Here is an 11,885-nt window from a genome sequence, read left to right on the forward strand (position 1 = left end):
CATTTTATCAATTCTTTTCATTGAGCCCCCCCCTCCCCCCTCCCCATTGAAGGCGTGGTGTTAGCCAGAGACAGACTGAGGGTTGGAGAGAGAGATAGAGGCCTGGAGGTGGGGCTGAGCCCCACACTGACATTCATGATCAAATGGGATTCTTTTGTCTCTGCAGGCTGGTACAGAGGCTTTATCCTCAAGAACCCAAATGCCAAGGTAGGGTGCACACACACACACACACACACGAGTGTCAATCAAGTGTTGTGTATTGATTACATGCATCCTTTCCACACACTAACAGACAGAGTGAATTAGCTATTGTTTGGAATGAGTCTGTGTGTTTAACATGGCCTATTCGTCTGGGTGTGTCTCCTCCTCAGGGCATTTTCCCCTGCAGCCATGTTCACCTGAAGGACGCCCATATCAAGAACAAAGGGTAAGTAACAGGGCTCAGGTGGCTGAGTGGTTAGGAAGGTCAGGCTATTAATCAGAAGGTTGCCGGTTCGATTCCCGGCCGTGCAAAATGACGTTGAGTACTTGCCTCGGGGAGAATGTCCCTGTACTTACTGTAAGTCGCTCTGGATAAGAGTGTCTGCTAAATGACTACATGTAAATGTAATGTAATAACTATGCACACACCGATAGAGAGAGTGCTTGTGTGGGTGTGTCTCACCCCCTTATTAAATATGCCTTTCTAAGGCAGTTATCATGAGGATAAACACCCCGTTAATGGACTCATTCAGCAGCCATACTAATGTGGCTCACAGGTGACTGTCCATGGCAACACTTGTTACCAGACACTGCTGTGGTGGTCTGAGTCTGGCGTGTGATGTGATGTGTGTGTGTGTGTGTGTGTGACCCACAGGCAGTTTGAGACTGTCATTCCAACAGAGGACTCCGTAATCACAGAGATGACATCAACCTTGAGAGACTGGGGAGCCATGTGGAAGAGGCTCTACGTGGTAAACACACACACACACACACACACAACCCTCCAGCTGAGAGAAGATACTAGAATATGAAAGTCTTGTGATCCAGTGGGGATTAGAGCTTATACAGCCTGCAGTATTTCTAACAACAGCAGACAGTCCCCGCTCTTCTCTCCATATTCATCAGTTTAATTGATTGTGTTTGTGCTCTAATAAACTCTCTGGTAGACTCTGCTCCAGCTAGTGGATATTGGGAAACAGAGATGCATAAATTGCTTGGGAAAATCAGCAGGGTTCTCAAGCTAATTTCCTCAAATCCATATTAGAATACTCTCTCTTTTCTGTCCTCTTCTCACTCTCATCGCTCACTCCCTCCACCCCCCAAAACAGACACATATCCTCTTCTGTCTTATATATTTCTGGATTCTGCCGTTACCCTCCTCTCACCCAACTGCCTCTTTTCCTCTGTTCTCTCTCTCTCCCTTCTCTCCCGCCCCTCCCCCTCTCTCCCTTCTCTCCCGCCCCTCCCTCTCTCTCCCTTCTCTCCCGCCCCTCCCCCTCTCTCCCTTCTCTCCCGCCCCTCCCTCTCTCTCCCACCCCTCCCTCTCTCTCCCTTCTCTCCCGCCCCTCCCTCTCTCTCCCTTCTCTCCCACCCCTCCCTCTTTCTCCCTTCTCTCCCGCCCCTCCCTCTCTCTCCCTTCTCTCCCGCCCCTCCCTCGCTGGCAGAAGAACGACGGAGACCTTTTCCACAGGCTGTGGCACGTGATGAACGAGATCCTGGACCTGAGAAGACAGGTCCTGGTGGGCCACCTCACCCACGACCGCATGAGGGACGTCAAGCAGCACATCACTGCTCGCCTGGACTGGGGAAACGAGTGAGTGCAGACGTTCCTCCTCCTGCTAACATCCCCTCCTCCCTCCCAGAGCACTGTAGGACCCTCCTCTGTTTTAGTCCCCCTGTCACGCACACACCAAGATGCTCTCTCTCTCTCTCTCTCTCTCTCTCTCTCTCTCTTTTAACATCAAACACTTGGTTTCCACTCCCTGTCTCCTTCCTATATATTTTAATGTCACTCTGTCCCTAGGCTCACACTGTGCAATATTGGTTCCCTTTCAAACTAACGTACACAAGCGCACACACACACACACATTTCACTTTCTCTACTATCATGGATGGATGGTAAGTAGTAGTATTCCCTGCACTGTACAGAGAATGCATGGGTAGCCAGGTCTGACTCTCTGCCTGTCTCTCTATCTGTGTGCCTGTCTCTCTATCGGCCTGTCTCTCTGTCTGTCTGTCTGGACCCAGTCCCTGCTAGACAGACACATGATCAGAGCCTCCTCAGACGCGTTCACCTGAACGCTGCTACCAACTAGGGAGTCAGTCTGTGTTGGTGGTGCATCTGTCACAAGGCTTCAGCCTTCAGATGCAGTCAGTCCTCACCAGCCTCTGAGATGGGCTGTCATATGATGACCCGGAGAACTGACAGCGATGTGGGGACACACTGATGCAACGTGTGTGTGTGTGTGTGTGTGTCACAGGCAGTTGGGTCTGGACCTGGTCCCCAGGAGAGAGTTTAGCATGGTGGACCCAGATGAACTCAGCGTCACCGAGCTCTACAAACTGGTGAGTGTCCATACAGAGGACACACAAACACACACACACACACAAACATACACAAACACAAACACCGGAGAGAATCGGCCGCAGTAGAATCTCTCTCCCATCATTCCCATCGCGCAACCTCCTCCTCTCTCGGAGCCTCTCCTGTTACCATGGCAACCACATTCCCTGCCTGACGCGGAGAGGGGAGGCGAGGAGAGGAAAGGAGAGGAGAAGAAAGGAGAGGACAAGAGAGATGAGTCGGAAGTGGTTTTACTTTCATTTGGTCTCTTAATTCCCTTTATGTCCAAACAATGGAAGCTCCATTACACCCTGAAGCACCACACAGATGACAGGTCGTTCTCTACCTCACACACACACACGCACGCACACGGTAATAGTTTCTCAAAGAAATGTTTGTTAACAAAAGGCTTTGTGTGTATGCTGTGGTTGTTGCGATGGGGCTTAATTGAATAGTAGAGGGGTGTGTGTGAGTGTTGATGTAGGTGGCTCATCTGTCTGCTGTACAATCACAGAGCGAGGGACCCGGAGGCATGGGATGGGTCAAATCATGTTGTTTACAACCCAGATGAGTTAGACACACAGACACACACACTCATTTGTCCTCTGATCTCAATCCAAAGCCCATTGTGTAACCCACAGCCCTTTGTATTTTGATGACTACTGCCTACAGTAAGGATAAGATGGAAAGAGGGAGAAATTTGAAAGAGGGAGAGAGAGACAGAGAGAATCATACTCTGAACAATAACACAACACTTTGTAAGGCACACACACACACACAGATTGTGAGAGCATATCAGTAGAGTTGAAGCAGGGCCAGTGTCCCAGTGAAGCCGTCCTCTTCCACAGCCCACATTCTGAGTCACATGACTGGACTTCTCTGGGTGTGTGACACACTGCTGTGCTCAGGCACACAGACAAGCAGACAGAGAAACCAGCAGAGAGAGAGGAGGACAGCGAGAGATCAACAGACAGACAGACAGACAGACAGACAGACAGACAGACAGCAGGCAGGCAGGCAGGCAGGCAGGCAGGCAGGCAGGCAGGCAGGCAGGCAGGCAGGCAGGCAGGCAGGCAGGCAGGCAGGCAGGCAGGCAGGCAGGCAGGCAGGCAGGCAGGCAGGCAGGCAGGCAGGCAGGCAGGCAGGCAGGCAGGCAGGCAGGCAGGCAGGCAGGCAGGCAGGCAGGCAGGCAGGCAGGCAGGCAGGCAGGCAGGCAGGCAGGCAGGCAGGCAGGCAGGCAGGCAGGCAGGCAGGCAGGCAGGCAGGCAGGCAGGCAGGCAGGCAGGCAGGCAGGCAGGCAGGCAGGCAGGCAGGCAGGCAGGCAGGCAGGCAGGCAGGCAGGCAGGCAGGCAGGCAGGCAGGCAGGCAGGCAGGCAGGCAGGCAGGCAGGCAGGCAGGCAGGCAGGCAGGCAGGCAGGCAGGCAGGCAGGCAGGCAGGCAGGCAGGCAGGCAGGCAGGCAGGCAGGCAGGCAGGCAGGCAGGCAGGCAGGCAGGCAGGCAGGCAGGCAGGCAGGCAGGCAGGCAGGCAGGCAGGCAGGCAGGCAGGCAGGCAGGCAGGCAGGCAGGCAGGCAGGCAGGCAGGCAGGCAGGCAGGCAGGCAGGCAGGCAGGCAGGCAGGCAGGCAGGCAGGCAGGCAGGCAGGCAGGCAGGCAGGCAGGCAGGCAGGCAGGCAGGCAGGCAGGCAGGCAGGCAGGCAGGCAGGCAGGCAGGCAGGCAGGCAGGCAGGCAGGCAGGCAGGCAGGCAGGCAGGCAGGCAGGCAGGCAGGCAGGCAGGCAGGCAGGCAGGCAGGCAGGCAGGCAGGCAGGCAGGCAGATATATCAACAGTGTATTTGTACAAGGCTGTGGATGATATCCAGATATTAATACTGTTACCTGGGCAACAGAGATAAGGACCAGCTTTTAAGAATGGAAATATCCTTCAACCCTCCATCCCTTCCCCTCTCACCCCTTTTCTACCCCTTCCTCCAATCCTTTCTGCCATCAATCTTCTTTGTCACATCATTTCCCCCGTCTTAATGTACTTTGATGTTTTATTGTCTTTGAATCCTATATTTGTCATCTTCTTTTTCCCAAAACCTTCCTCCACCCCTCCATCTTCCTCTCCTCCTCCTCCACCTACCCCTCCACCTGCTTACCGTTCCTCCACCTTCCCCTATTAGCTGGGATATTGAGGAGGGCGCTGTGGTGTTTCGTAGGGCTGTTTCAGTAGCAGCCATCTGGTTGTGTGAGTGCACGCGCGTGTGTGTGGGTGTGTGTGTGTGTGTGTGTGTGTGTGTGTGCGCATGCCCACTTAGCCAGCACTCCTGTCTATGCAGCAGACCGAGGCTCAGGATGAGTTGGGTTCAGCCATTTTGGTATTGTTCCCCATGCTAATGTGTTCACTGATGTGGGTCTAATCAGCTGTAATACTCGAGTCCGCACTCCCCTGCGTCTGAGATAGGAATCTCTGGAGTTAACACGGGATTCCTCGGCTATAGAGCCATACAGGCAGAGGACTCCATGCTGTTGGAACATTGTCTCCTTTATCCCTTCTTGACATGGGGGATGACTGTGATTTTGTAGAGTGTGATCCTTCCTAGTGTGTGTGTGTGTGTGTGTGTGTGTGTGTGTGTGTGTGTGTGTGTGTGTGTGAGTGTGTGTGTGTGTGTGTTTTAGCATAAATATAATTAATATTCTGTTAATATTCTGGACCTGCTGTTAGAATGAGGCAATACATATTTTTCAAATATTGTATTAAATATATATATATATAAATTTGGAAAAGGCTGGATTTAATAAATAAAAATAAGGTTACAAAAAAAAAAGGAGTTTGACAAGAGATTTTTTAAATTATTGGTGTCAAACAGGATGTCTGGCAAATGCTCTGCGTGTCTACAATGTATTTTTGTATTAAAGTATCAATATGATGTGAGGTCCAGTTACCAGTGTGACACTAAACCATGTATAAGTAGAATAATGGCTACTTTTTATTTAAGTATATACCACAGTCTTTACATAAGTATCTGTACTTCTACTTGAGTGAAGGACTTTTGCCATCGCTGGTGAAGCTACAAAAAATGGCAGTATATTAACAGAAACAAATTAGATTTCGGAAGCTAAAAGGATTCTTGCTGTGAACATGCAGACTCTGGAATTAAGCAGAATACTCAACCCAGCTCTGGGAAAATAATATTCATAGCTTTTCCAAGGCTTCTGTGGAAGACTCTAAAGTGTTCAGAGAAAATACCATACGTATGAATACATCTGAAAATCCTCCTCTTGTTGGTTGCTCAATCAATGATGCTTCTAAGGGTCTGTAGTTTTCTACCTTAGTCTGCAATATCTAGTCTGTAGACAGACATTTTCTCACTAGCGATGTTCTGCCTGGTTCCTCTCCTCAGATGGAACACCGCCATCGTAAGAAGGAGACTCCGGTGCCAGCCAGCACCCACCACCTGTTCGTCCACATGAAGAGTCTACTGAGCTCCAACCTGGGGGAGGAGCTGGAGGTCTTCTTCTACATCTACGACAGCCGAGAGAACCGCCCACTCAGGTGAGACACTGGCCAATCACCGAGCGTGGGTGGAATGACTGACCACGCTCCCACCACGCAGAGGCACGCACACACACACACACACACACACACACACACTGATCTCTGGACGTCGGAGATGAGAACTTGTCTCAAAGTTGTTTCTTCTCGAGAGTGCCGCGAGTAAGAGAAGATATTCCATTTCATCTGGTGAACAAGTCTGATTCATCCAATGGAAAAAAGTGGGAGAGAGAAAGAGAGAGAGAAATTGTCGTTCAGAAGTGTAGCCTGCTCTGGGCCCTGGTGGGCCGTGATAGAGGAACTAGGCTGACAGTGATTGGATGAATGTTTCAGTGGAGTGAGTTTCAGGATTGTCTGGATCCCAGAAAGTGTTTCCATCACGGGGTCTGTCATAGTTATCACTCGACTGACACTCTGGGACCGTTGTTTTGATGGCTCGACTGTTAACAACACCATGCATGCGTCTCCTTTGTTGTCGGTTAGATTCCCTCGGTTTTAGGAGAGTTTTTTTTCCATGTCAGTTGGTTGGAATTATGCCAGATAGCGGAGATAAAGGATCCAGGGTCACATTGTCACCAGAGAAACAGCTCTATGTGTTGAGAACTGCAAAAGGTGATTATGTAAACAGCAGGCAGCCTTGGATTTCAATGCGTCGTCTCTTCCTGTTCATACAGATGACTAATGTCACATGAGAGAGCAGCTATTTTTACCTGGCCGTGCAGCGCTGTACCAGGCTGGCTGCAGGAGAGGTGTTATGTCTGTACCAGGCTGGCTGCAGGAGAGGTGTTATGTCTGTACCAGCACCATGGGATCTGGGATGTGGGCTGGACGTATCTGAACATAACTGCTATGTGAACTGCTATGTGTAAATATGATTGGCTGACTAGGCACTGGTGGGGCCCACTGAGAAAATCAGCTACTTTTTTCTCTCTCAATCTCTTTCTTTCATTCTCGCGTTGTGTTTCTGCCTCTGTCTGTCTTTCTCTCCTGGGGTCTCTTTCAAGTTTGCCTTTCTCTTTATGCCTCTTTCTCTGTCTGGGTGTCTCTCTCTCTTTGTGTGTCTCTCTTTTCTCTCTCTCTCTCTCTTTCACTATCCAGCACTGTTCCCAGACACGCAGCTCTGAGGTAAGAGACAGTTAATAAATGCTAGCTCGAGCTGATGCTTGGACTTGAAGCTGGCTCATTAATGTCAGGAGTCTCACCTTCATTTATCCTCCTACTGAGACTCTGTAAAACAGTATCAGCCGACTGAAGAGAGTCTAGCTGTCTAACTGGAACCTCTTTGTAACAACTCCTGTTTGAAATGTATACGAAGCACACCTGAGACAGCGGATTGGTCATTAACGAGTGTACATCAGTGTCTGTCTGAGCTGTGGTTGTTACTAGATGTACAGTAGGAAACACAACTCCCTACAGAGACAGCTGTGTGACAGCTTGACAACCAGACGACTGTCGTTCAAACCCCTCTACTGTTTCCACCACATGGTGACTTTGAACGATAGCCGTGCTTCGATTTATAACCATATACTATGGTTATATGTGTACTAATCGCGTTCTCCAGGAGCTTGTGAGGGGAGATGCTCAGCTGGGGAGCCTGAGGGTGTGTGTGGAGGCCTGCCTTCACAGAGCTTATCCCTCCTTCCCTGGCCCAGGAAGGCAGGCGCTGGTGGCTCTCACCCTGGCAGGCTGCCAGTCAGTCAGCCAGTCAGTCAGTCTCCAAGGTGCTTGGTCTGACGGCTGGTGGCTGGTGGCAGGAGCTGGGGCAGGGGGGCTGAGGCAGGGGGGCCAGGGGCTGGGGCTGGAGTCTAGTCTTGGGGGGGGGGGATGGGGGCTGGGGTCAAAGCTGTTTTGTTCCATCCTGAAGAGAAACCCTGCCAACACCCATCTCCTGTAAGACCTGACAGCTGCCTTCTGCTTTAATAACCCACTTGCACACACAAACACAGAAACACACAGCACTCACACCCACAAACCCTTGCTTGTGATGACAACCTATCCATACGTCTCTGACAGGCAGTGCTCTCTCTTATTTCTGACAGCATGCTCTGACACTTGACCGTCTCTCGTCACGGAAACAAATGGGTTTCCCTTCTCACACTGGTCAGCTATAACAAGAACTGCCACAAATAACTCTTTCATACACATTACACGCACACACACACACAGCCAGTCTAAGGATGATTGTCACAGATGGTGTAGAAACACGTTCCACTGTCGTGTTGACAGTGTGGATGCTGAAGGATGAGGACCTGCTGTTAGAATGAAGACCCCCCCCCCACACACATCTCTCTCTCCCTTATTTAACACACTCTTCCATTTCTACACACGTCCATTGTGCATCTCTCCATTTTTGTTGACACATCTGTTACTCGTGTGCACATCTGCCTGTTAGTGGAGACTGGTGTTAACGTTACCATGGACACCAGGTGGGGAAATATTAAGAGGCAGGGAGGGAGTGGGTGAGAGTGAGAGCTATCTATTAATGTTATGTTAATAACCGTGGTGATGGAGAGAGATAAGGTCCCACTGGGGGAATCAGTACTCTTAACCAGCCTGATCACAACCTCACAGCTTTGTGTGTGTGTGTGTACGCGTTCACTTGAATGTGCTTTTGCTTTGGAACTTGTGTGTGTGTGTGTGTGAGGGCGAGTGTTAATTGGAGGCAGAGCTCTTAACAATGCAGTGTTAATTACAGTTCACTGTATGGGTGCCTCTCATGGTTAATGCATAGGAATCTCTCAGGCTAGCCAAACAGGTTAGCATTCTGCTGGTTTATCATTGAAATGTGCTTATCACATTGGCTAACCTACCTGGAGAGCCAAAAGCACTATGGCACTGTCGTGTACCAGCATGCTAATGTCCACCACAGTAGTATGAACATGGAGAGAATAAGGATTTAAAACATGTTGATCAGTTGGGCGAGTCTGTCTAGGAGAATTGGAGACTGGCATTGACTGCTATCAGTAGCTCGTTGGCTAAACATTGAGTCGAGAAGGCTATTGTGTCGTTGTAATGTAATGCTGTCTGGCTAGCTAAACCATTGGCAGTTAGGAGAGAGTTGGCCCATTGTCCAGGCACTAGTGCATTACAAGGCTTCTGTCTGCTTATCTGGGGAGTGTGAAAGTCACCTAACTGGATTAGTCTGCTCGACAGAGGAATCAGTCCAAGCTCAGCATGGGTCTGCTTTGGGTGGGTGTGTGTGTGTGTGTGTGTGTGTGTGCGTGTGTGTGCCCGGCAGATGCTCTCCTCTCCCTACACTTTGTGGGAGCATCTAAAGCTAGTTGTGCAGTAGGCTAGATGGAGGATTTGATGCTGTGAAATGTGAACTCCACGCTTCAAACAACACCCTGCTGAAATAGAAATGTACAGGATGACCCAGTGTAAGAAAGCCCATGTTTAGTATATGAATACAGTTATTTCATAACTTCCCGTGCAGTGCACTTGGTTATTTATATGATTCTAGGGGGTACATGACAAAATCATGTTTCACTAGCAATAGAACATTTTTAACAGCATGGTGGCAGAAGGTTATATTTTCATGGTCATCCCTTATTCATAATGTTAAAATCCCCACCTATAATATAATTGTTAACTACCACTACATCATCTACCACTGCAGTGTAACTTATATTCAAAGGGATTACAACATTTACTCCACAACTACTCTCCATCAGACTTTTTATTTGTTTGTGCATTTGTATTTGTTTTTGACAGTGTAATATCTGGGCCGGTATCTCTCTCAGAGAATTCAATGTTTTCCACATGAACATTTCAGCTGGTCCGGAGAAGAGGGTGTGAAGGCTGGATCAAGTTGGTTTAAAAGAGAAGTTGGTTTATTTGACGGAAGCATTAGGGTTTTCTATTTGTAGAACCAATGAAAGCTCTACAGTTCCTAGTAACTTCAACGTTGTTTCCACAGGTATTCATGTGGATTGTTGTGTAGGAAATGGATGATACATAAGCTGTAACATGGCCAACAGCGAGTTTCCAGGTCCCATCCAACGTCTATAAAGCCGAACAATGGATTTTTGGTGTTTCAAAACCCATTGACATTGTTTGACTATGTTTAGCTTGTGTTCTGCTCCTCTCTCTTACCAACCGTCTCTGGAGGAGGGGATCCCTCTCTGAATTGCTCCTCCCAAGGTTTCTTCCATTTTTTTCTCCGGTTGGGAGGTTTTCTGGGAGTTTTTCCTTGTCTTCCTTGAGGGTTTAGATTGGTTGAGGGGCAGTTCTATGGGCGTTTGTGAAGCCCTCTGTGACATGCTTGCGTGTAAAAAGGGCAATACAAATACATTTGATTTGATTTGATTTAACATCCTCTGTCTTTCTCAACAGTGTGTTTATATTCCTGTATTCAGGTTTAAGTAACCCTACTGCAGATGTCATCCTCACATGAACACATCTGATCACTGTCCTTCAATGTACAGCCGGTTAACACCACCGCCCCTCTCTCGTTCCTTTGTTCTAACCCTCTCTCCTCCTCCCTCCCTCTGTCTCTCTCTCTCTCCTCCTCCCTCCCTCTGCCTCTCTCTCTCTCCTCCTACCTCCCTCTGTCTCTCTCTCTCTCCTCCTCCCTCCCTCTGCCTCTCTCTCTCCTCCTCCCTCCCTCTGTCTCTCTCTCTCCTCCTCCCTCCCTCTGTCTCTCTCTCTCTCCTCCTCCCTCCCTCTGCCTCTCTCTCTCTCCTCCTACCTCCCTCTGTCTCTCTCTCTCTCTCCTCCCTCCCTCTGCCTCTCTCTCTCCTCGTCTCTCCTCCTGCAGTGAAAGATTCTTTGTGAGGCTGAACAAGAGTGGCGTTCCCAAGTCTCCAGAGAAAACTGAGAGACAATGCACTCTCTTTGTGGTGAGTACTGGACTCACTGTACTCTACTGTACACAACCTACTAGTTATTATACCTGTCCATCATGTCTTCTAACTACTACTGTATAAAACATAGAGATTTACTGAAGATTTACAGATGTACTGAAATGTTTGTAACGGTTGTTACAAATTATTATGTCTGTCTGTCATGTCTTCTGATTCATACTATTTAAAACTTTGATATTCTTTAATTGTATATATCTGTCTGTGATGTTAACTAAATGATACTGTTTTTAACCTACAGTTTAAATGTGTAAACCTGACAAGTTTATCTTCTGATTGATACTGTATTTAACCCACAGATGATTTACATGTGAATACTGTCTATGATGTGCTCCTACAGGATTTGGGGAGCAGTGATCTCAGGAAAGATGTCTACATTGTTGTCCACGTCATAAGAATAGGTGGGACTAGGAACTGGATGTTTCTGTCTGATTGATTGTCCTCAGTCTTCAAAGACGGACAGCCTGTGTGTGTGTGTGTGTGTGTGTGTGTGTGTGTGTAACTTGTGTGTGTCCTGCAGGCCGCATGGGGGCTGGAGAGAAGAAGAACCTTTGCAGCGTCCAGTACCGGCGACCATTCGGCTGTGCGGTGGTCAGCATCGCAGACCTCCTCACGGCAGACTCCAAAGATGACCACCAGCTCAAGGTTTACGCGTGAGTCTCTCAACCGACCACAGCACATGCTGCACCTCCACCCCTGTGAGCGTTATGTAGTCTCTCCCAGTATACTGACACGCTGTCTGATGAGGTCACCGAGGTGAGGTAGGCTGGTTTGCCCTGGGATTATGCCCCACCCCTAATATATATTTTACGGGGTGAGAAAAACAAGTTCACCAAAAGGATAGGAAAAGCAGTCCAGCCCTGTTTAAAACACTGACATCAGTGAATCGACTGAACTGCATCGTAGTGAACCGCCAGCTGTGTGACCAGGCCTCACTGCCACACT

General features: G+C 49.2%; 1 protein-coding gene across 1 annotated transcript in view; it reads left to right on the forward strand.

Moving 5' to 3' along the window:
* The window catches only part of dock4b (dedicator of cytokinesis 4b), a 75,132-nt gene that overhangs the window by 26,023 nt on the left and 37,224 nt on the right, over window positions 1–11,885 (forward strand). Inside the window, exons 3-11 of the mRNA XM_084701617.1 lie at window positions 167–207; window positions 372–427; window positions 857–953; window positions 1,647–1,795; window positions 2,463–2,547; window positions 5,927–6,078; window positions 10,838–10,919; window positions 11,281–11,341; window positions 11,461–11,593. Of these exons, the coding sequence (XP_084557743.1) occupies window positions 167–207; window positions 372–427; window positions 857–953; window positions 1,647–1,795; window positions 2,463–2,547; window positions 5,927–6,078; window positions 10,838–10,919; window positions 11,281–11,341; window positions 11,461–11,593 (856 nt within the window). The remainder of the gene's footprint in view (window positions 1–166; window positions 208–371; window positions 428–856; window positions 954–1,646; window positions 1,796–2,462; window positions 2,548–5,926; window positions 6,079–10,837; window positions 10,920–11,280; window positions 11,342–11,460; window positions 11,594–11,885) is intronic.

Source organism: Hypomesus nipponensis, chromosome 7 (genome assembly GCF_054491055.1).
Source record: "Hypomesus nipponensis isolate SF chromosome 7, ASM5449105v1, whole genome shotgun sequence".
Classification (NCBI taxonomy): Eukaryota; Metazoa; Chordata; class Actinopteri; order Osmeriformes; family Osmeridae; genus Hypomesus; species Hypomesus nipponensis.